This window comes from Ceratotherium simum, chromosome 39 (assembly GCF_057802395.1).
Source record: "Ceratotherium simum simum isolate JZ-2026a chromosome 39, ASM5780239v1, whole genome shotgun sequence".
In the NCBI taxonomy this organism is placed as follows: Eukaryota; Metazoa; Chordata; class Mammalia; order Perissodactyla; family Rhinocerotidae; genus Ceratotherium; species Ceratotherium simum.
The window spans coordinates 5,370,146-5,394,710 of record NC_141938.1 but is presented as its reverse complement, the minus strand read 5'-3'; the positions used below and the strand labels follow the sequence as shown (position 1 = coordinate 5,394,710).

Genomic DNA, 24,565 nt, shown 5'->3' with positions numbered 1-24,565 from the left:
GAGACCAGGACCGAAAGTTGCGCATGCGCGCAACAAGCGAGCCCCATCCCACGCTCTTCTTACTCCTTTTCTCTCCTAAACTTTCTAACTTGGCAGAGACGGAGGGAGGGCTAGAAGGTTGGAGGCCAGGCCCGGGAAGAAAGAGCCAGAGGAGCCTGTAGACCGTGGGGAGTGGGGACGTCTCCCGCCACGCCTTTATCCCGAAGGCATCCTGGCGATGATGAGGGAAGGGTGGGAGCTGCCAGGTGAAGGCCTGGGTCCGACCCGTGAGTCCTGGATGCTGGAGAGCCCTTGAAAAGCCGTGTCCCCGGGCACTAAAGGGGCAGGGATGCCACACGGCCAGAGAGGAGGGGAGGCAGCCGCGAGCGGGAAAACCTTTATTTGCTGTACACTCAAAGGTCATCTCATGCTTTCACACCAGTCCGTGGCCTGGGCCCCCGTGACCGCCCAGGCTCAGCTCTGGCCCTGCTGCTGTCGCTGCTGCTGATTGTCGTCCTCGTCTTCCTGGCCCTCGGGTGGCGGCGGGGACGGCTCCTCCAGCCCTGAGGAGGGCACCAGGAGCTCCCCGGTGGAGCCTGCCAGGCGGAAGACCACCGGGATCTGGGCCAGGGCTGGGTTGGTCTCCTGCAGGCCCTGGATCCACTTGGCCAGTGTGGCCTGGTCGTGGGCACCCGTCATGCACATGGCGAAGACTGGGCCTTCCTCCACTGTTGGGAGAGACGGGCCCTCAGAGTTCGTGCAGTGGGGGCTGGAGCAGCCCCCCCATTCCCCACATCCCTGGAGGCCAAGGGCGGGCCTTGAACCCAGCCCCTCTGCCCAGATTGCCCGCCCCACGCTTCACCTGGGTACTGTCGCCTGGTTCTTCAAGATTCCACTGGGAAGCCCTCCCGACCCCCAATCTGAGGCTGGGTTGTTGCTCCTCCCCTGGGGCCCCAAGAATGTCACCTGCCTGTTCCCCTACTGGTCCCAGCTGCCCAAGGGCAGGAACAGGGCCAGTCCTGGTCACACCCAGTAGCCAGCACAGAGGTGCTCCACAAATGCGTGAAGGAGGAAAGGACCGAGGGCGGACAAGCCTGGGGCCCCTGGGGCACGCGAGGTGTGTGTGTGTGTGCCTGTACTGAGGCGTCTGCTGGGTCTCAGCCTGGGCCCCACCGCTGGACCCCGAGGCTGCACCTCCTCCTGTGCGGTGTTCGGAGTCCTGCCGTCCCAGCTTTTACCTTCATCGATGTCAAACTCGTAGTCGTCCCAGCCGCTCCTCCCGTAGTCCAGGTCCAGCTGCATCGGGTAGTAAAGGTTCCACTCCTCCGGAATCTCCTCCACTTCCTACCCCGGGAGGGGGCGCAGGCAGGGGCACAGGCCCAGGAGCTTGCAGCCGCCTGCCGCCTCCCCGCCCCCACCAGGAGCAGCCCCCTCCCCCATCCTGCGCCTCTGAGCCCTCCCATGAACCCTTGGGCATGGCCAGCCCAGCCCCCCAGCTCCCCTCGCGCGTCGGGCCCTCACCCTCTCCTCCGGGGGCAGCAAGTCAGCTCTGAGGATGTGGTAATAGACACATTTGTTGCGGAGCCACAGGGAGAAGGGGCCCTCGACGAAGATGGGCCGGGCGGGGTTGTGGCGGGCCAGGGCGGCCTGCTGATCGGGACTCTGGATTCCTGGGGTGGAGACACACCGGGGGGCCCTGGCTGAGGGGCTCTGCCCAAAGGCCCAGGGAGCCCACCCAGCAGAACCCCTGCACAGGGCCTTACCTACGATGTGCGGCTCGGTGGGGTCCGCTGCACCCGTCGAGTCTTTGGACGAAGGCATCTGCAAGGAAGAAGGGGGTGGAAGCTTGTGGCTCCCAGAGGATCCTGGGGAGGGAGAAATGGGGAAGGGGGACCCCAGCAGAGGAGCTGGGGAGGGAGAAATGGGGAAGGGGGACCCCAGCAAAGTCAGAGCCCCTCTTGGGCCCACCTGCTGGGCCTCCTACATGTCACTCCAGTAACCCCTTCCTCACCTCCATCCAATTCGGCAATGGCCAGCAACAGTTAAGATGCTCACACGGAGGGAACCTCGAAGCCCACCCACCTGTGTTAAAATCCCAGCTCTGCTAGGCTGTGTGACCTTGGCCAAGTCACTGTACCTGTGTGCCTCAGTTTCTCCAATTGCAAAATGGGGATAATAACAACAGCACTTACTTGAGATGGTTCTAAAACGCAGAGAACATTGCCTGGCAAAAAGTGAGTGCTCCATGCTTGTGAAATTTAAAAAAGAAAAATAATTTCACATGCACAGAATATTCCAGGAAGGAGCCATAAGAAGCAAATCAGAGTGTCTGCCTCTGTGGAGCGGGGAAAGGAATACCTTTCTGTATCTTTTTGATTTTACACTCTGAACGTGATTCAAAAACCTAAATGAGTTTTAATTTTTTAAAAAATGCACACACTCTTTGACCAAAGCGTCTGAGATAGGACAATTATTGAAACACATAGCGTCCATCCTTTCAAGTTAAAAAGAATTGAGGCAGATTAATGGGGATGGACATAGAATGGGCTCCCACCCACTGCAAAAGGCAAATGGATAATGCTCTGCCATTGGAGAACTCTTTTTAAAAGTATATATTTGGGGCCAGCCCTGGTGGCCTAGTGGTTAAGTTCGGTGTGCTCTGCTTCAGTGGCCCGGGGTTTGGTTCCCAGGCGCGAACCTGCACCACCTCATCTGTCAGTGGCCATGCTGTGGCCACGGCTCACATGCAAAAAGAGGAAGCTTGGCAACAGATGTTAGCTCAGAGCGAATCTGCCTCAGCCAAAAAACAATGTATATATTTTTTTGGGGGAAAAAGTGTATCTTTTGCTCCTGGGCCCTTTTACAGGACAAGATTTTTATACTGATTTTTTCATTTCAAGTTCCACACTATGGAGTTTTTCTTTTTTTAAATATTTTGATTGTATATTTATATCTCTTTTTCTCTCATCCTAAAAATCTTGGTTCCTATCAGCAGTATACTTGTCCATCAATATACATAAATAGTTTCGATATTACTACTAACTATAACGCTGTGGGATTAAGTCTGGGATTTCTCTGCAGACCTTGTTTGTTCTTAGAATACATGCCCCTAAGAATGGGCAGTTGGATGACAGTGGCTCAGAGTAACGTTTTTCTCTCATTGGTTATCAGTTAACTATTTTCCACATCATTTGTCTTCCTTTGGTTTCAATCTTGGTGGTTTTTTTCCCCTCTTTTTTGATTTTATTTTTATTTATTTATTTATGGTGAGGAAGATCAGCCCTGAGCTAACATCCGATGCCAATCCTCCTCTTTTTGCTGAAGAAGACTGGCCCTGGGCTAACATCTGTGCCCATCCTCCTCAACTTTATATGAGATGTGGCCGCAGCATGGCTTGATGAGTGGTGCACAGGTCTGCGCCTGGGATCCGAACCTGCGAACCCCAGGCCGCTGAAGTGGAGCCCACAAACTTAACCACTACGCCACCGGGCCAGCCCCCCAATTTTATAATTTTTTTAATGCACTAAACAATTCCATAGTTTAACAGCCAACCCATATCAAATAGATGTCTCTTCCATTCCTGTTCTGTCTACCCCATCTCCCCCGCCTGCCCAGAGATAATTTCTACCCGTTTCTGACTCATCTGTGCCTTATTTATTTTTTGTGAAAATAGGTGAAGAGGTATATGCACTCTGATTTCCCCTCTGTCCTCTGCGCCCTCCCCATCCAACAGCATCCACACCGCCGCCAGAGGGCGCTTTCGAAACTGCAAATCCTTCCAGAAGCACAACTCCCATCCCATCCATCCTCTTCTTAAAACCTCCCTGTGGCTCTCTCCCCCGACCAAGTTCAAAACGAAGCTCTTTAGCCCGGCGTCCTCCTGCCTCTTCTCCCCCACCCCGATCCCCTGCACGGGCCAAAGGAAGCCCTTTCTGCGTCCCCAGTGACTCTGAGCCCTGGCCCACACAGTTCCCTCTGCCTGGAATGCTCTCCCCGCTGCCTCTTCTGTCCTGCCTGAGCCCAGCTCACCCTCACCTCCTCCAGGAAGCCCTCCCTGCCCCCTGCCCCTTCTGGTCTCCCACAGCCCCCAGGGCTTCTCCATCTCAGAACCAGCAGCGCTGAGAGAAACCGTGTCATCTGGGCTGGCCTCCAGGACCAGACAACAAGTGCTATGAGGGGCTCTCCTGGGATCCCCCGTGTGGCCTGGCATGAGTGGGGGCCCCCAGGGCCTGGTGGGGGGGGGTGGTGTGGAATATTTCACTCAGTCATTCAACAAACAACTGCTGAGTGTCAGCTCTGTGCCAGCCCCTGTGCTGGGCCTTGGGAGACATAGGGGAAACTGAGTCATAGTGAATGAGCCACCAAGCTCAGCACAGGGAAGGGGTGGTCCCTCAGCCAGGGTGGTCTGGAAAGGGGTCCTGAGGAAGGGATGGTGGAGCTGAGACGGGAAGAACATGCAGTCCCCAGGGACAAGTGTTCCTGGCAGAGGGAACAGCAAGTGCAAAGGCCTGAGGAGGGCACTGGCACAGAATGCTCAAGGAACAGAGAGGAAGGCAGACAGCTGGAACAGAGTGAGTGTGGGAGAGGGGGAGGAGCAGAGGTCAGAGGTCAAGCTGTGGCGAGGAGGGCTCAGCCTGGGGCCACGGCCTGTGTCACCACAATCACTCACGGCAGTGAAGGGGACCGTCCCTGGGCGGATACCTGGTAGATGGTGACCCTGGCGCTGAGGTCGGGCTCCATGTGCCGCAGGCCCAACCTGGCCAGGTCCACAGGGTCCTGGGGCAGCTCACGGGGCACGGGGAAGGGGTTGATATTCTTGAAGCGCGAGAACCACAGCTTCATGCGCACGAACTTGAGCATGGGGTAGCTTTTACGGCCGAATATCTGAATGAGCAGGAACTCCGTCTCCTTGCTGGGCATCACCCCTGTGCCGGGCAGACGCAGGCAGAGCCTCAGGCCGGGGCGGAGCAGGGAAGGGAAGACGGGGAGACAGAGCAGCAGAGGGGGCCGGGACCAAGAGGCAGTCAGGGGGAGGGCCGGCTGGAGAGAATCAGAGACAGGGGGCAGTGAAGTCAAGGACAGAGAGAAGAACCGAATCCGAGAGAACTTAAAGGAAAAGTCAGAGGGAGAGAGCAAAGAGATGAGAGACACAAACAGAGACTGAAAGAAAGAGAGAGCAAGACAGACGGGCAGAGACAGAGCCGGGAGAGGGAGCGGCGCGGGCCTCACCGTGGTTCTCCATCTGCTCCAGGACAGCGATCCCGCACTCCTGCTGCCGTGGGTAGTGGATGAAGATTCTCTGGAACATGCTGCGCGGCCGGAAGACCTCCTTGGGGAAGACGTCGAGCAGCAGGTTGTAGACGGCCAGGTCGCGCTCCACGCCGTACTCGCGCATCTTGCGCAGGGCCAGGTAGATGAAGTCCACGTGGCCGCGCTTGTGCACGTTGTGTTGCCCAAAGCTCTGCACAGCCCGCACGAAGCTCGCCTTGTCCCGCGCCCCGTCCGGCGCCTGCCTGAACAGCTCCTCGTGGAGGGCCGGCGGCCTGGCGGGCCCCCGCGGGGGCTCAGGGGGGCGGGGGACCAGCGACGAGTCGGAGCTGTGGGCGGCTGTGCTGCAGTGCAGGCCCCGCGGGGCCTGGGGGGGCACCTGGGGACAGAGAGCCGCTGCTGGAACCTGGCACCTCCCACTGCCCGGGGGGACCGCCGGGCTGGCTCCATCCTGGGAGAGGTGCCAATGGGCATCCCCAAGGGCCTCCGAGGAAGTGCAGTGCTGGGGTTACAGACCCAAGATCAGGCACCATTACAAAGCGTGGGAAAACAATGGTAACCCCCCCACGGAGGGAACTCGGCAAGATTCACACATCCTCTGACACAGCACTCCCGCATCTGGTATTTAAATCTGACAGCTATAAACACACCGGCGTCAAATGACTTTTGTGCATCCTCTGCGTGGAAACGGCCGGAATGTGCATCAGCAGGGAAATAATTAAGCAAATGGCCGCGAACCCAGACCAGGAGCACCCGCTGCCCGCCGCCGTAAGACCCACTGAGGTCTCACGTGACCCGGAATGAGCTCCAGGGTATATTATCAAATGCAAAAAGCAAGGGGTGAAACAGTGTGTAGAGTAGGTTCCCATTTGTGTGAAGAAAAAAAAACCAACTTCTATGCAGTAGATCCTCATTATTCGCGGATTCGGTATTTGCAAATTTGCCTACCGGCTAAAATGTGTTTGTAATCAGTACTCGGCGCTTTCGCGGTCATTTGCGGACACGTTCCCAGCTGAGATGCAACAAGGCGACGCTCTGCCTTCTTGTTTTGTCTCTCATACTGTCAACAAGTCTCCTTTTAGAGGTTTATGTAGTGCACGTTTTTCGCATCTTTTTGTTGGTGATTTTGCTGTTGAAATGGCCCCCAGGCATAGTGCTGAAGTGCTGTCAAGTGTTCCTATGTGCAAGAAGGCTCTGCTGTTCCTTACAGAGAAAATATACGTGGTAGAGAAGCTTCCTTCGGGCATGAGCTATAGTGCTGTTGGCTGTGAGTCTGATGTTAATGAATCAACTATATATGTTAAATAAGATGTCTTTAAACTGAAACACAAATACAACAAGGTTATGTATTAACTGGTTGATGAAAATGTGACCAGAGGCTCAGAGGAACCCTACCTCCTATTTCCCCTGGGAGCACCGGGTCTGTACTCACTAATTCAGTGAATGAGATGACTTTATAGCACGTAATTTCTGCGAATAATGAGAATCGACTGTATATATATATTTTTTTCTTCTGTGAAATATCTCTGGAAGGAAATGCAATAGGCGGGTAACATCTCTGGCCTCTAGAGAGGGGAGCTAAGTGGTGGCCAAGCAAGAGAGGGACAGACGCTTGTCATGATGTAGCTTCGGAACTTTCTGAATTTCGAGCTGTATTGCCCACTGGAACTAACTGTATCACCTAGTCAAAAGATAAATTTCAAAAATTGAGTTAAAAAACAAAAATGCAGATTTTGGAGTCAGCAGGAGTCTCGGCTTGACTGGCCAGATGATGCCCACAACCCACTTGACTGCTCAGGCCTCAGTTTCCCCATCTGCTGTGATGGCATCTCCCTCAGGTCAAGGAGATCTTGTTCCTGAGTGGGGAGTGCATGCTGCTGGGCACAGACCAGATCCCTCTAGAACAGAAGTTGGCAAACTACAGCCCACGGCCTGCATTTGTCAATCAAGTTTTATTGGGATACAGCCATGCTCATTTGTTGTCTGGTCTGGGCTGCTTTCTGCTACAGTGGGAGAGTTATGGCAGAGACCATGTGGCCTGCAAAGACAAAAATATTTACTATTGAACCCTTTACAAGAAGGTTTGCTGACCCCTGCTCTAGGTGGTACACTACCAAATTTTATTTTAATTTAAATGGAATGTTTAATTTAGAATGGTTATACATGAGGCATCTTTAAAAATATACAGCTAGGGCCGGCCCCCTGGCTTAGCGGTTAAGTGCGTGCACTCCGCTGCTGGTGGCCCGGGGTTCGGATCCCGGGCACGCACCGACGCACCGCTTCTCCGGCCATGCTGAGGCCACATCCCACATACAGCAACTAGAAGGATGTGCAACTATGACATACAACTATCTACTGGGGCTTTGGGGAGAAAAAAGGAGGAAGACTGGCAATAGATGTTAGCTCAGAGCCGGTCTTCCTTAGCAAAAAGAGGAGGATTAGCATGGATGTTAGCTCAGGGCTGATCTTCCTCACAAAAAAAAAAAAAAAAGAAAAAACTTAAAAAAAAATAAATAAAAATAAAAACATACAGCTAATAAGAGCTAATATTTACTGAATATTCTTATGTTCTAGGTAATGTTGGGCATTTTCGGAGTGTGAGTCTCATTTTGTCTTTCCAGCTGCCCAATGAGGGAGCACGATTAGTGTACCCATTTTACAGATGAGGAAACAGAGGCCCAGAGAGGTAAAGTGGGATGCCTGGGGTCACACAGCTGCAAAGCGGCAGATGTCTTTCCAGCTGCCCAATGAGGGAGCACGATTAGTGTACCCATTTTACAGATGAGGAAACAGAGGCCCAGAGAGGTAAAGTGGGATGCCTGGGGTCACACAGCTGCAAAGCGGCAGAGCTGAGGTCGGAGGGCCCTCAGCCCTCTACTCTGCTGCCCGCCACAGCCATGCCAATGTCCAGCTTAGATAAGGTGATGTTAAAAAAAAAACAACAAAAAGGCGTTCATTTTAAGTGAAATTGTAGGCAGCTAATACTATAGGTGGTAGGTGCATAGGGCCAAAATCAGGAAGCTCTAGAATGTACCAAAGAAGGGGAGACACCATAAAGGAGATAATATAATGAAATGCATCGCACAGGGCCTGACACAGAGGAAGTGCTCAGTAAGGGAGTTATTAATGTCATCAGCACCATTAGCATCCTTGTTGGTACCCAAGGCCATTGACTGGCTTGGGCCAACTGGTCCAAGGGATGGAAGTTCCATTTTCTGCCCACATCTCTACAAGTGGATGCAGGAGTTACCTACGGTCACCATGCAGATGCATTAGCACATACATCCTTATTTTCAAATTCAACCCCTCACCCACAAGAGCACCAGCACTTCTTAAAATGAACAAGGCATGTTCAGCGGGCCCTCAGAGCGGAGAGGCCAGCCAGACTCCCCGGAGCTGGCTTCCCTGGGTGCATTCTGAAGGGGCTGGGAGCACATCCAGGCCTGCCCGCCTCCCTCCACCCTGACGACTGTCCAGCTGGTGGTTACCTGAGCGAAGGGGGCTCCTGTGAGGGCGGCCCTGCAGATGCCTCCCCAGCCCCGAGACAGGCCCCGGGCCAGGAGGATGACTCGGGCCCAGCTCATGCCTCTGTTTGTCAAACAACTACCTGGCCGAGAGAGAAGAGACAGCATCAGCCTGGCATCCCACCTGCCAACAGAGACGAGACCCCTCTCCTGGGCAGAGGCCACATTCTAGACTGCATGGCTAACTCACCAGCCCCACTGGTCTCCTCATCCACCAGATGGGGCTGAGTTGACTGTTAGTAAAGGGTCTCTGTTCCGCTGGACCAAACCCTTCACTATCGCAAGGAATTTGTTCCTGCAGGGGCCCCCTCCCTACTAAATACAGATCATTCTTTTTTTTTTTTTAAATAGCTTTATTTGCATACCATACAGTTCACCCTTTGAAAGTGTAAAATTCTGTTTTTTAGCATATATTCACAGAGTTGTGCATGCATCACTACAATCTAATTTTAGAACATTTTTGTCACCCCCCCCAAAAAAAACCTATACCCATTAGCAGCCACTCTCCATACCCCCTTAGGCAACCACTAGTCTACTGTCTCTATAAATTTGCCCACTCTGGGTACTACATATAAATGGAATCATGATACGTGCTCTTTTGTGACTAGCTTCTTTTGCTTATTAGCATGTTTTCAAGTTCATCCATGTTATAGCATGTATCAGAACTTCATTCATTTTAACTGCCAAAAAGATCCCATTGTATGGATATGACCACGTTTTATTTATCCATTCATCAACCGACGGACATTTGGGGCTGTTTCCACTTTTTGACTATTATGACTAAGGCTGCCATGAACACTCACATAGAAGTTTTTGTATAAACACATTTACACTTCTCTTGGGTTCATACTTAGGAGTCAAATTGCTGGGACATACGAGAACTCTCTGTTTAACGTTTTAAGGAACTGCTAAACTGTTTTCCAAAGTGGCTGCACCATTTTACATTCCCACCAGCAATGTGTAAGGGTTCCAATTCCTCCACATCCTTGTCAACATTTATTACTGTCTTTTTGATTATAGACATCTTAGTGAGTGTGAAGTGGTATCTCCTTGTGGTTTTGCTTTGCATTTCCATAATGATTAATGATGCTGAGCATCTTTTCATGTGCATATTAGCCACTGTGTATCTTTTTTGGAGAAATGTCTACTTAGATCCTCTGTCCATTTTCAAAGTTGGGTTCTCTTTTTATTATTGAGTTGTAAGAGTTCTTTATATATTCTAGATACTAGACTCTAATGATTTACAAATACTTTCTCCCACTCTTTGGGTTGTCTTCTTACTGCCTCAATGTTATCATTTGCAGCACAAGTTTTTAATTCTGATGAAGTCCAATTTATCTGTATTTCTTTTATAGCTGTGCTTCTGATGTGCTATCTAAAAAACCACTGCTGAGCCTAAGGTCATGAAGATTTACTCCTATGTTTTCTTCTAATAGTTTTATAGTTTTAGCTCTTACATTTAGGTCTATGATCCACTCTGAATTCATTTTGTGTATGGTGTGAGGCAGGGGTTCGCTTCATGTGGATATCCAGTTGTGCTGGTACCATTTGTTTAATTTTTTTTTAATGCAAACTGTGTTATGCATTTTTTTTTTTTGAGGAAGGTTGGCCCTAAGCTAACATCTGTTGCCAATCTTCCTCCTTTTTTCCTTTTTCCCCCCCAAAGCCCCAGTAGATAGTTGTATGTCATAGTTGCACATCTTTTTAGTTGCTGTATGTGGGACACCGCCTCAGCATGGTTTGATGAGCGGTGAGTAGGTGTGCGCCCAGGATCCGAACCGGTGAACCCCAGGCCCCTGAAGCAGAGCACGAGAACTTAACCGCCACGCCACTGGGCTGGCCCCATGGTACCATCTGTTGAAGAGACTATTCTTTCTCCATTTTATTGTCTTGGCACTCTTGCTGAAAATCAATTGACCATGAATATAAAGGTTTCCTTCTGGGCTCTCAATTCTATTCCATTGATCTTTCATGTTGAGCCTTACGCCAGTACCACACTGTTTTGATTACTGTAGCTTTGTAAGTTTAAAAATCAGGAAGTGTAAGTCCTCCTACTTTGCTTTTCTTTTATAACATTATTTGGCTATTCTGGGTCCCTCACAATTACATATAAATTTTAGAATGAGCTGTCAGTTTCTGCAAAAAAAGCCAGCTGGGATTCTGACAGGGATTGTGTTGAATCTCTAGCCAATCTGGGGAATACTGGTATCTTAATAATAATATCTTCTGATCCATGGACATGGGATACCTCTCCATTTCTTTAATTTCTCTCAACAATGTTTTATAGTTTTCAGTGTATGAGTCTTTTATTTCTTTTGTTAAGTTTACTCATATTTCACTCTTTATGAAGCTATTGTATATAAGATTATTTTCTTAATTTCATTTCCACATTGTTCATTGCTAGTGTATAGAAATACAATTTATTTTTATATGTTGATCTTGTATCCTGCAACCTTACTGATCTCATTTCTTAGTTCTAATAGCTTTCTATTGGATTCCTTAGGATTTTCTATATACAAGATCATGTCATCTGCAAAAAGAGATAGTTTTACCTTTTCCTTTCCAATCTGCATGCCTTTTATTTCTTTTTCTTGCCCTTGCTGGAACTTCTAGTACAATGTTGAATAAAAGTGGTGAGAGCGGACATCCTTGTCTTGCTCCTGATCTTAGGGGGAAAGCATCCAGTCTTTCATCATTAAGTATGACGTGAGCTGTGGGTTTTTCAAAGATGCCCTTTATCAGGTTGAGGAAATTCCCTTCTATACTGGATGCTGAGTGTTTTTATCAGAAAGGGTACTGGATTTTGTCAAATGCATTTAGTTGCATCTATTGAAATAATCATGTGGTTTTTGTCCTATATTCTATTAACATGGTATATTACATTGACTTTCAGATTTTAAACCAACCTTGCATTCCTGGGCTAAATTCCATTTGGTCACAGTGTATAATCCTTTTTATATGTTGCTAAAATTTGGTTTGCTACTATTTTGTTGAGGAATTTTGCGGCCATATTCATAAGAGATATTGGTCTGTAGTTTTCTTTTAGTGTCTGTTTGATTTGGTATTCGGGTAACGCAGGTCTCATAAAATCAGTGGAAAGTGTTTGGATCATTCTTATCACCATTTAAACTTTCTCTAGCATCTCCCATCTTGACCTGAAGTCTCCCTCCAGCCTCTGCTCCACATCTCTGTTCTCTTTACAGCAAAGCTTCTCCTGAGAGGTGTCTACAAACTATGTTCCTTCCTCACTCTTTCCAACTTGGCTGCAGCCCCAAAACCCCACTGACACCACTTATAAATGCCCCTTGTGTGTTCTACACTCACCAAAGCCAGTGATTACTTCTCAGGCCTCACTTTGCTCAATTTCTCAGAAGCATGTGGCACGAGTGGGGCCCTCCTCCCACTTTCTTGACACTCTTGATTTTCTTCCTAGCACCCGGGCCTGTTTCTCAGCCAATCAGCAGGACCTTCTCCTTCTCTAGAGTTTGCAATGTTTGCAGACATGAACGCATAGATGAATCACCTGGGATCTTGCTAAAATGCAGATTCTGATTCAGCAGGTCTGGGGTGGAGCTAAAGACTCTGCACATCTAACAAGTCTCTGAGTGATGCTGATGCTGCTGGTCCGGAGACCATACTTTGCGTAGTAAGGCTGCAAAGAGTCCCACATACTGGATTGGTCTGTCTGCTTCCCTGAGGTGTCATTCAACTTGTTCCCCTCTTCTCTGTATTCCTGTAGGCAGCTCTAATGGTTCTCAAATTTTGTTCATATTAGAATCATCTGGGGAGCTTTAAGAAATCCCCATGCCCAGGCCATCCCCCAGACACATTAAATCAGAATATCTAGAGGTAGGGCCCAGGCGTCAGCATTTTAAAGCACTCCAATGACTGTAATGTGCAGCTAAGAGTAAGACCTTGATCTAAACCTTTGCTACTTGAAGTGTGTTCCAGGGACCAGCCGCATCAGCAGCAGCAACTGGGAGCTTATAGAAAATGCAAAATCTCAGCCTTAATCCAAACCTACTGATTCAGAAGCTGCATTTTAACAAGAATCCAGGAGTCCAGGTATCTCCTACATGTGCTAACGTCTGACAAGCGATGACGTATGTGCTGATGGCTCCCAAAGGCTTATGGCTGGCTCTGAGCTCCAGCCCCCATACCTCGCTGCCACCCTGGCGTACACGCAGCCGTCTCACACTTAATTTGCTCCAAACTGATATCCCTGCTTAAACTTCTTCCTTCCCATCCTAGCCAATGACACCACCATTCCTAGTCATTCAGGCCACAAACCGAGGAGTTGTTTCTGAGTCCACTATGTCCCTCACTCCCCTATTCAGTTCATCAGCTGGTCCTGGGAACTACTTCCAAATCCATCTCAAACGCATCCATTTCTCTCTATCTGCAGGCCACCACTCCAGTCCATGACCTCTTTCCAGAATACCCACCCAGCCTCCCACTTCTTTCCTTACCTGCCTCCCGTCAGTTCTCCCCACCATGGCCAGAGGGAGCTTTTAAAATGTAAACTAAAGTCAGTGTTCTCTGCCTAAAATCACTAATAGTCTATCACACTTAGAAACAGACAGGGTCTACTCCTCCAAACTCAACTCTCATCACTGGCAGCTCCAGCTATACCGTTCCTTAAACAAGCTAAGTTTATTTCAGCCTCAGGGCCTTTGCAGCTGCTTTCCCTCTGTTTGGAAATTTCTTCTCCTAGATCAGTCCATAACTGTCTCTGGTCATTCTGGTCTCTATTCAAACAAGAGGCCTTCCCTGACCACTGCCCCACTCCCACTCTACAGCCCCCATCACCCTGATGAATGCATTTTTAGCAGTTATTAGCATCTGAAATCACCTGTTTCGTTTATTTCTGATTTGTTCAAAGTTTGGCTCCCCCAGGAAATGGGGATTTTTTGTCTGTCTTTCTCATTGCTATGTCTCCAGCACCCGGGACAGTGCCTGGTATATATCAGGTACCTAACAACTATCAGTTGAATGGGAAGAAGAGCTAAATTTCTACAAAACTTCTATAAATCTGAACCCCTAGGCAGGGTGCACCTACAGCAACTCTGGGGCTGGCTGGCAGGATTCCGGGTCCCTGGGGGGAAACAGGCAGACGCGGGTTCGAACTCCCGCCTAGATGCCGACTGGCGGGGTCACCTCTGGAGACAGCCTTAACCTCTCTGAGCCTCAGCTGTCTCATCCGTACAATGGGAAATCAGGGACGTGAGAAGGCGGGTACCCGGAGGGCGGCCTTTCCCAGCACGTCCCCGCCCCACACTCCCAAAGGTCACGGTGCCCTGGCCCTCCAGCCGGGCCCCTCTGGGGCCGCCCTCCCGCCCTGCCGGCCCAGAACGGGCCGCCCCGGGACCCAGCAGTTCGCGCTCGCCTCCCCACGCGCAACCTACCTACTCACGCGGCCGGCCGCGGACTCCGGGCCGGCTCTGTCGTGCTGCTGGGCGCCGCCATTTTGCCCAGAGAGCTTCCGGGTCATGGACCGCCAGGGAGACAGCAAATCGAGAACGCCAGTTTAGAGAGGGCCCGCCCCAAAGGGAGGAACACCAATAGGAAGGCGGAAAGACCTTGGTCCCGCCTCATAAGGATCCAGGCCCCGCCCCTAAAGAGGCAGGCCGCACCCCCGACCTGGGAATTGAGGAGTACGGCCCGGGAAGGAGTGAGTGGACCGTTCCCGGGCTGGGACGCTGGATTTGGGGGGACCTGTGAATCCAGCTAGCGGCCCCAGTTTTTCCACCTGAAATGGAATGAAATATTAAAGGTGGGAGTGATGTGGATTCCTTCATTTGTTCAACAAACGTTTATTGAGCGCTTACTGTGTGCTAACTGCGCTGAGGATATGGCACTGACGTCAGTGAAGGAGACAGGCTCTGCTAATCTAGCTCCGTGACTCTGGGCCAGTGCTTAAGCCAAATGTGCCTCGATTGTCCCACCTCTGAAATGGGCAAATTATAATAACTTCATAGGGGTTTTTGAGGTTTAATTAAGTGAATCTATGCAGAACAACCATATAAGAGCTTGCTATTGTTATTATGGGGGATCCTCGCTAACACCTCCCTCCACCTCCCCCACTGGGATGGTATGGCGTCTAGTTTGACGCCTTGGGCCACCCTCACTGAGGGCTGAGGGTCCTGTGAGACACAATTCATGACTGTGTCTTGTGGCCGCGGTGTGTGTGTGTGTGTGTGTAACTGCGATGTTGGGGTGACAGAGTTGGGGGTTTTTCATGCGTTTTCGTAGTGTCTCAAAACTCGAGCAAAGGTGTCTAGGTGTATGTGTGGCTGTGTAAGTGCGGGTCAGGGATGGTCCCCGTGTGTGTGTCAGTGTGAGCCAGGCCAGTCTGGGAACTGGTGTGTGCAGGTTCTTGTGTGTCCACGTGTCAGTAGCTACATGGGCACCTGTAATTGTACCAGCTTCTGGGTGTCTGTGATTGTGTGTATGTATGCAGGGGGTGGGTGGAATTTGTCGCACGACTCTGAGGGGCTGGCAGTAGGTGTGTCAACATTTCTGTGATCATTCGCCTGCCGTAATGTGTGTGTGATGGTGTGTCTGAACACCGGTGGTCGATGACTGTGTTTGTGATGCCTCTTGTGTTCTGAACTTGTGGATAAATGATTGTGTTCCACCGTCGAGGCACATGTGACCGTGTGTGACACCCCATATCTGTCTCTCTGCGTGTGATTGTGTCTACCAGCATGTGTCTGTGATGGTAAGAGTCTCTGATTCCCTGTGTGCGGCAGGCCTGTGACCCTCGATAATCCTCTTGCCTCAGGGCGTGGCAACATTGGAGATGGTGCAGCTGGCATCCGGCCCGCCGGCTGCAGGAGCTGGGAAGTCGGGCAGAGGAGGTACCTGGGGCGTGGAAGTGGCCACAGCGCAATGACCATCCCTGCCTGTCCCTATGGCGCCCCGCTCCCATGGTTCAGCCTTCTGATTTCATCTTGCACCAAATGAGCCCCTGGGCGCTCAGCCAGCGGATGTTCCGCAGCCTCTTGCCGCGTGGGAGAGCCTTGGACTCGCGCAAACGCCTCCAATAGGACGCCAAGTACTGCGGGGGCGGGGCCTGAGGGGCGGGGCCACGCGTGGGAGATGGGCGGGGCCTAACTGGCCACGGTTTGCGCTCCAGGAATGTGTCCATTCTCCTCTCCCCGGCCATCAGCGCTCTCGGCCAGTCCAACCTGCTCTCCGCGGAAACAGTCAGCACCAACCTCACTCTGTAAGAGGCAGCTGGGCCCAGGTGGACCTTCTCCACTTCACTCCCACCCCTACCCTGCGCTCCTGTCGGGGTGGGGAGCTGGCAGCATGGGTGTGTGTGGGGGGAGTGGACACTGCTGAGGGTGTCTAGGTGAGGAAGAGACGCCTCCAGGAAGGTTCTCAGAGTGAGCCCCAGGAGGCTGCATTAGCTCGCAGACTTGTGTGCCAACTTGTGTCTGCTCTCAGCCCTTTGCCAATTTGGGATACTTGGGTCTGGGGACCTGTGGGGGCCTTCCTGCTCCTCTCCTGGATCCCTCTCCCCCTCCCTCACCCCTGACCCCCACTCTGCTGTCCACAACTGGTTGCTGAGTACAGTGAGCTGCCCCCGAAACTCGCTAATGACCTTGCTGACTGGTGTGTCCATGGCTGTAGTCTATGTAGCTGGCATCGCTGTAATGAAGTTCTAAAATTTGAGAGGTGTTGACTGGTTATGCTGGACATTCTCAACATCCTGTGGATGTAAATCATCGTGCTGTCCAGGGCCTGAGGCAGGGGAACCCTCATGCTCCAGAGCAGAGTGTGGGAAGGGATTGAAGAGATGTGCAAGAGCTTCCCTCAACCGTGCTACAGACTTGGGCCCAGGGCCACAGTGGGGGAGGTTGTCCCTGGGAGCCTGAGGCTGTGCCCACCCCACCAGGAGAAGGCTTAGACTCACTCAACAGGTATTTATTGAGTGCCCCCTTTGTACCAGGCACTGTTCAAAGCATTGAGGAACAGGAGTGAGCAAAAAAAGATTCCTGACCGTGGGGAGCTGGCATTCTAGTGGAGGAGATGGACAAAAGACCCATGTTCTATAGAAATATTTTACAACTATTCGTAGCTTGAAAAAAATTAAGTACAACTTCAAAACTGTTTAGGATATGACTTTGTCTATCATCTTGTTAACCTTAATCTATTTTGAACTTGGAACATGTTACCTTTTGAAATGAACAGCATTTTCTTTTTTTTTGCTGAGGAAGATTCACCCTGAGCTAACGTCTGTTGCCAGTCTTCCTCTTTTTTATTTTTTATGTGAGCCACTGCCACAGCATGGCCACTGACACTTGAGTGGTGTGGTTCCGTGCCCAGGAACCGAACCCGGGCTGCCGAAGCAGAGTGCACCAAACTTTAACCACTAGGCCATTGGGGCTGGCCCATGAACAGCATTTTTAATCCCTCTTTGCTTGTGTGTAGAAGTTGATTCTCTGTGTTCTGTGTATTAATTTAGATAGTTAGATTTGTCTTCCATCATTCTGTCATCTCAAAGCATCAAAATACATTCATTAATTCAACAAACATTTATATGCATTTTAAAACAAATATGTATTGGGTGCTAGATCCAGAAGGAAATATAAGATTAATTGAAAAAAGAAAAATAAATTTAAGTGCTTAGAATTTGTTTCCAAGAAAGGGCATATGTTCATGAAGTAGAAACGTAGGGCCGGCCCCGTGGCTTGGTGGTTAGGCGCGTGCACTCTGCTACTGGCGGCCCAGGTTCGGATCCCGGGCGTACACTGACGCACTGCTTGTCCGGCCATGCTGAGGCCACGTCCCACATACAGCAACTAGAAGGATGTGCAGCTATGACATACAACTATCTACTGGGGCTTTGGGAAAAAAAAAAAGAAATGTAAAATGCTACATGTGATTAACAAAATGGTTGATATTAACAAATAGATTAAGAATTTTTTATTCATTTATTTTTTGTTTATTTATTTATTTTTTTGTGAGGAAGATCAGCCCTGAGCTAACATCCATGCTAATCCTCCTCCTTTTGCTGAGGAAGACCAGCTCTGAGCTAACATCTATTGCCAATCCTCCTCCTTTTTTTCTTCCCCAAAGCCCCAGTAGATAGTTGTATGTCATAGCTGCACATCCTTCCAGTTGCTGTATGTGGGACGCGGCCTCAGCATGGCCAGACAAGCGGTGCGTCGGTGCACGCCCGGGATCCGAACCCCGGCCGCCAGCAGCGGAGCGCGCACACTTAACCCCTAAGCCACGGGGCCGGCCCTAAGAATTTTTTAAAAAGAAATATTTTATAGCTTGAACTGCATGACGATTACGTGGCTATATGTATGTAAAAATTCGTTGAGCTCTCCATTGAGATTTGTGCATTTGAGTAATATCTCAATTTAAAAGTTTTTAAAAGTTATCATGGATTCACTGAGTTATAATTTGTACACTCGTCTATATGTATGATATACTTTAAAAGTCTATTTAAACACTCCGCATCCATTGGGATGGCCATTATCAACAAAATAGAATCTAACAATTATTAGCGAGGATGTGAAGAAAGTGGAACTCTTGTACATTGCTCGTGGGAATGTAAACTGGTTCAGCCACTGTAGAAAACAGCACGGCATTCCTCAAGAAATTCAAAATGGAGTTACCATATGATTCAGCAATTCCACTTCTGGGTAGATACCCAAGAGAACTGAAATCAGGGACTCGAACAGATAGTTACACACCATGTTTATAGCAGTTGGATTCACAATAGCCAAAGCAACTGAAGTGTCTGTCGACAGATGAACAGGTAAATAAAATGTGGTATAGACATACAATGGAATATTATTCAGCCTTAAAGAGGAAGGAGATTCTGATACAGCCTACAGCATGGATTGAGGACGTTGTGCTAAATGAAATAAACCAGTCACAAAAAGACAAATACTATATGATTCCACTTACATGAGGTCCCTAGAGGAATCACATTCATAGAGACAGAAAGTAGAATGGTGGGTGCTGGGGGCTGGGGGAGGGGGATGGGGGGTTAGTGTTTAATGGGGACAGAATTTCAGTCTTGGAAAATGAAAAAAGTTCTGAAGACGGATGATGGTGATGGTTACACAGCAACGTGAATGTTCTTAATACCACAGAACTGTACATTTAAAAATGGTGCATTTTATGTTATATATTTCACCACAATATTTTTAAAAGTCTCCTTACAAAGAGATGAGTAATGTAGACAGAAATGAAGCAGAGAAAGGGAGGAGGTGCTAGAGGGGTTTACAGTTTGAAATCAGCTATTCCAGGAAGATCTCACTGAGCAGGTGACCTTTGTGTCAAGGAGGTGAGTGAAGCCTCTGGAAGTTCGGGGAACACTTTGGCACAAGGAGCAACTGCGAAGGCCCTGTGTGGCTAGAGTGGAGTGAATTGAGGGGAATGTGATAAGAGATTAGGTCACAGCGGAAGGCGGGGCTCATGGGCTCCCCCAGAAAGCCCCGGTTTTAGGCTGTTAATAACCTAAGTGGATTAGCACATAAAACGGGAGCTTGGCAGTAGCAGAGTGCCAGGCGAGGATGGTTATCCGCCCCCATAAAGCCATTTCTGCAGCCCCTTGGCCTCCATGACGCACGGCGCCGGCACGCGGACAGAAGGACACACGCAGCTCCCTTAGGATACCTCAACGGCTCTGCGCAGCCGCAGCACATCTGCCTCAGCAAGATTCCTGTGATTGGCCGATCTGAGAGGCGCCGCAGCCAATCAGCGGCCGGTCCAGGAGGGCTTGCGCACCCCTCCCCAGAACGTTGACAGCCACCGTGGGCAGCGGCTGGGCGCGCTACCGCCCTCTGCCCGGCGTGCCAGCTACGCGCAGGCGCATTTCGCTCTGCTCAGCTGGAGCGTGTGTGGCAGGTGGTGGGGTCGCTGACCTGGCTGCCACCGTCAGAGTCCCCAGTATCCCCTCTTGGGGGCAGTCACGGCCTCTATTTTCCTCTTCCAGAAGTAGTGGATTCAAACACACGTATTTACTTTTTTCTTTTTTTAATTTAACCGAACACAAAAGTATGTGTGAAGCCCTGATGTAAACCTTTTAGCACACAATCCTCAAAACAATCCTAGGAAAAAGAGCAGCTTCACAGTGGAGGATCCTGGCAGACGACACCTTAAGCAAGAGGCCAAGGTTAACATCACCAGCAATGAGTCATAGTGACATCACAATGACATCATAAGCCCCTGATATGAGAAGGCAACATCACTTCTCTGGTATCCTTCCCAGGAAGGCCAAAACCTCAATCCAATCAAGACAAACCAAATTGAGAGGCAGTTGACAAAATTACTGACCTTTACTCTTCAAAAATGTCAAGGCATGTAAAACTGAGGGACTGTCACAGACTAGAGGAGTAAGGAACCATGTCAACTAAATGCAATGAGGGATCTTGAATTGGGTCCTGGGACAGAAAAAAGACATGAGTAGAAAAGCTGGAGAAATCCAGATCCAGTCTGTAGTTTATTAATAGTAGTGTCCCAAAGTTAATTTCTTGATTTGATAAATGTACTATGGTTATGTAAGATGTTTACAGCCGGGGCAACAGGGTATATGGGAATTCTCTCTGCTATTTTTGCAACTTTTCTGTAAGTCTAAAAATTATCTCAAAATAAAAAGTTAAAAACAAAGAAACCTGGGAAGCAGGCACTATTGAGATGCCCATTTTTCTAGACGAGGCAACTGAGGCACAGAGAGGTTAAGACACTTGTCCAAGGTCACACAGCCAGGAAGCACCAGGGCATAGTCCCATGGAATATGGATCCGGAGCCCCCGCTTTTAACCTCAGCACCACAGTGCCTTTATTTAATTGAAACAAAGGGCTGCATATTCTGCCTTCGTCTTTGTCTTTCTCACTTGTTCCCTGTTGATGGATCTGTACGGTGACTTGTTATTAAAAGGCCACTGCAATAAATGTTCTTGCACATGTCATTCTTCAGAATTACACGTGTACTTCTTAGGAATATTCTAAAGAGATTTGCTGGTTCAGAAGGTGTATTAGATAGACAGGTTCTCCAGAGAAATGGAACCAATAGAATATATATATGGAGAGAGGGAGAGAGAGAAAGAGATTAATTTATTACAAGGAACTGGCTCATGTGATTATGGAAGCTGAGAAGTCCAAGATCGATAGTTGGCAAGTTGGAGACCCAGGAGAGCAGGTGATGGAGTTCCAGTCGGAGTGTGAAGGCCTGAGAACCGGGATAGCCAACGGTGTAAGTTCCAGTCCAAGAGCTGGCACGCTGGAGACCCAAGAAAAGTTGTTGTTTAAGTTCCAGTCTGAAGGCAGGAAAAGACTGATGTCCCAGCTCAAGGCAGTCAGGCAGGAATTCCCTCTACTCAATGGAGGGTCAGCCTTTTTGTCCTATTCAGGCCTTCAACTGATTGGATACGACCCACCCACATTGGGGAGGACAATCTGTTTTACTCAGTCTACCTTTATGAGTATGTTATCTCATTCAAAAACACCCTCACAGACACATCTAGAATAATTGACCAAATATCTGGGCATCCCGTACCCCAATCAAGTTGACACATAAAATTAACCAGGAGAAAAGGTAAGGACATTTGTCATTTAAAGCTATGGACAAATTGCCCACACCCATCAACAATGCTCCCACAGCCTCCCCAGCACTGTGTCGTCAGATGTTCTGATTTTTGCCGATCTGGAAGTCATCTGTCCACTCTTTTTAAAAAGCTCTTGTTCAACTAGATGTTTTTCCTATAAAGCACCTTCTTGCAAAGCTCAAGGCTGGACAAGGGAGTGGGCAGCTGTAGAATGGCCTGGAATAACCCCAGCCACAGCCTGTGACCCAACCCCTTCTCCACCCTCCAATTGTTCTTCTGGGGAGGGTGGGAATGGAAACACAATGGGGACCCCCACCTCAACTGCCCTCAGTCCAGGAGGTGCTGGGGAATTATGTCCTTCCTTTGTGCGGAATTAAGCATCAACATTTCAGAGAGACGTGGGTTTGAGTCCTGGCTCACCCACTCTTATTCCATTGACTCAGTGAACATTTTTTGAGCGCTTGCTGTGCGCAGGCACTGTACTGGGCAGTGGGGATACAGCAGTGAACCAAACAGGCAAAGCCCTGCCCCGTGGAGTTTCTGTTCTCGAAGGATAAGGCAGATAATAGGCATATAGGGGCTTTTAAAATGAAAGTTTTTATGGAGGGAGACATACCCACTGTGAGGTGCAAACTCTTAAGTGAACAGCTCCCGCATGCCCATCCTCTCACAGTCAGTCTGGGGGTGGAGGATGCTGTTATTTGAGCAGAGAAAGGGAGGGAAAGGCCAGGCAGACATCTTGCATAAATGTGTCTAGGCAGAAGGGACTGCCAGTGCAAAGGTCCTGAGGTAGGAGCGTGCTTGAGCATTCAAGAAACATGTTGAAGAATCTGGGAGCAGCGTCACCCTGAGAGAATGGCCCGGCCTCTCTGATCCTTGAGTTTCCTTATCTATAAAATGGGCCTACGAGTTTCCACCCCCAGAGTGCAGTGGTGAGGATTAAATGAGATTGTGCCTGGCATGGAGAGAGCCTTCCAGAAACAACTTTGAAACGTTTATGAACAACAGCCTCTGCCTGTTTTGGGGAGGAGAAAGATAAGTGAGGAGGGGGCTGGCAGGGCGGGGCTGCTAAGATAGGCAGGCACAGGGGGACGGGGGCTGGCACTCCCTGCTGGGGACACACAGGTACAGAGTTGTGTGTGTTTCTGTGTGTGTTCTGGGAGTCAGGAAGGTTTTAGGGGTCTCCCAAGGATGAGGAGAGGCAGGGACAGTCTTGCTTTCCTGACAGTCCTGTTCCTTGCAAGATCTCACTCTTTCATTCAGATGGGAAACTGAGGCACCGAGGGGCTGGGGCCAGGGAAACGTCACATAGGAGCTGAGTAGGGGACTGCACCCCAGACAGCCAGTGATGGGGGCGTTCCCTGGGGTGGGGACCTCGATGGCATCAGCCCCCTCTCTCCGCCTTTACCCCCATCTACCAGACAGAGACACGGAGACAGAAACAGTACAGAGACATCGAGAGAGAAAAACGGTGACTCAGAGACGTGAAACAGAAACAGAGACACAGAGATGGAGAGATAACGGAGAGAAGAGACATGGGGACAAAGAGAGAGACAGTGAGACAGGCAGATTCAGAGAGACAAAGGCTGGGACAGAAAAAGCCTGGTGACACAGACAGACGGACAGAGAACGACCCAGAAACAGCCAGAGATAGAGACGCACACCCAGAAAGGGCTGCCCTCCAGGGAGACCCCGGGCTGCCCCGTCGGGGGCCGCCAAGAGCTCCCCGCCCCGCCCGCGTCGTGCCTGGGCCGTGACTTCAGAGCCCGCGCGGATGCTATAAATGGCCAAGCGGCGCGGCCGGGGGCGGGGCCGAGTGAGTCAGCGCGTGACGTCACCGCCGCCGGGCCCCCCCGCCAGGCCCCGCCCCCGCCCCGCCCCTCCTGGGCCGCCAGGGGGCGCCGGCCGCGGGGCGCCAGTCTGCACATGCGCAGTAGCGACCTTGGGCCGCCGAGGGCCGCTTAGCGTGAGCAGGAGCCCGGAATTCGTGCGTTCGAATCCTGGCTCCGCCACCGTCGCGCTGTGTGACTCTGGGCAGTCGGCTTCACCCCTCTGTGCCTCATTTCGACCTCACTTCATAAGGCTGTTGTGAGGAATGAGTTAACAGATCCAAAGCACTTAGTACAGAGCAGGAGCTAATGGTTAGCTCATTTTATGTATTTTAGTGTATTTTCAACATATTTTACACCATCAACTTGTCCTTAGTTGCCTTAGCGCAGTCGTTCTCAAATGGGGGAGATCTGCCCTCCTTCCCTGGCCCTCTGGCCCCCGGGGACACTTGGCAATATCTGGAGGTACTTCTGTTTGTCAAGACTAAGTTGGGGGTGCTACTGGCATTTAGTAGGTAGAGGCTGGGGATGCTGCTTAAATTCCTACAATGCCCAGGACAGCCCCCCACCACGAAGAATTATCCAACCCCGACGTTGAGAAACCCTGCCTTAGCCTCAGAGCATTAGGGGCACGGGCCTGGGTTCCAATTCTGCTCTACCCCTGGTGAGCTGTGTGATACTGGGAAAGCAATCCACAGCCCTGTGCCTCAGTTTTCCCCTCTGTAAAGTTTGTATATTAACTGTGTCCGCTTCTGAGGGTGTTGTGAGGATTGGACTGATATATGTAATGCCTGGAACAGGGACCGACATAGGGCTGCTGTCATATTAGCATATGGAAGCTGTGCCCTAAGCATGTGGCCCACAAACTGTGTGTCCTTAACATATGTGTATGGCAGGTTGCTGATATGTCACCGAGTGTCACTAACATGGCCTTGACATATGTGCATGATGCGGGCATGTCATCCATCCCTGTGCTCCAGGGGTGAGATCTGGCCGGGCAGGGCTGCTTGCGGGGGTTCCCTCCAGGCCAGTGTGGCTGGGACAGGGACATCGGGGGGTGTCCATGGCCTGCAAGCTGCTAACGCAGTCACCCTGCGACTCAGGCAACCCACAGGTGGACGGAGAGGGTGAGATCCAGGATCTCTGCTCCCTCAGGTCCTTATGAGGGGCTGGAGGGGACAGAAGTGGGGTGCCAGATTCCGAGCAGAAATACTGCTATTCCCTGAGTCCTGCCCTGTGCCAGGCACTGGATATGGGAGGCATTATTTCTTCTGACCCTCCTAACACCCTCAGGAGACGGGCAGTATCATGAGTCCATTTTACAGATGTGCCAACAGAGGCTCAGAGAGGGGAAGGGACTTGCCTACAGTGATAGATGGCTGGTGTCTTGA

At 50.3% G+C, this 24,565-nt stretch overlaps 1 protein-coding gene and 1 long non-coding RNA gene across 4 annotated transcripts; one reads left to right on the top strand and one right to left on the bottom strand.

The window, feature by feature from the left end:
- Positions 1 to 360: 360 nt before the first annotated feature.
- Positions 361 to 14,242, bottom strand: ECSIT (ECSIT signaling integrator). Of its 3 annotated transcripts, none has more exons than XM_004442662.3 (8): positions 14,177 to 14,242; positions 8,736 to 8,854; positions 5,209 to 5,626; positions 4,681 to 4,904; positions 1,743 to 1,800; positions 1,501 to 1,649; positions 1,218 to 1,323; positions 361 to 707 (listed from the first exon to the last, which is right to left on the bottom strand). In XM_004442662.3, exons 2-8 carry the CDS (start codon positions 8,829 to 8,831, stop codon positions 454 to 456), a joined length of 1,305 nt encoding a protein of 434 aa, XP_004442719.1. In that variant the 5' UTR covers positions 8,832 to 8,854; positions 14,177 to 14,242; the 3' UTR covers positions 361 to 453. The 3 variants fall into 3 exon arrangements, with proteins under 3 accessions (XP_004442719.1, XP_087281541.1, XP_087281540.1); XM_087425415.1 differs by having other exon boundaries at positions 1,218 to 1,275; positions 14,181 to 14,201; XM_087425414.1 differs by having other exon boundaries at positions 14,181 to 14,200.
- A 112-nt stretch (positions 14,243 to 14,354) lies between these two features.
- LOC147912125 (uncharacterized) lies at positions 14,355 to 16,451 on the top strand. The gene is made up of 3 exons (XR_015550188.1): positions 14,355 to 14,544; positions 15,556 to 15,828; positions 15,910 to 16,451. It is a non-coding gene; the product is annotated as an uncharacterized LOC147912125 (long non-coding RNA).
- Positions 16,452 to 24,565: the final 8,114 nt, after the last annotated feature.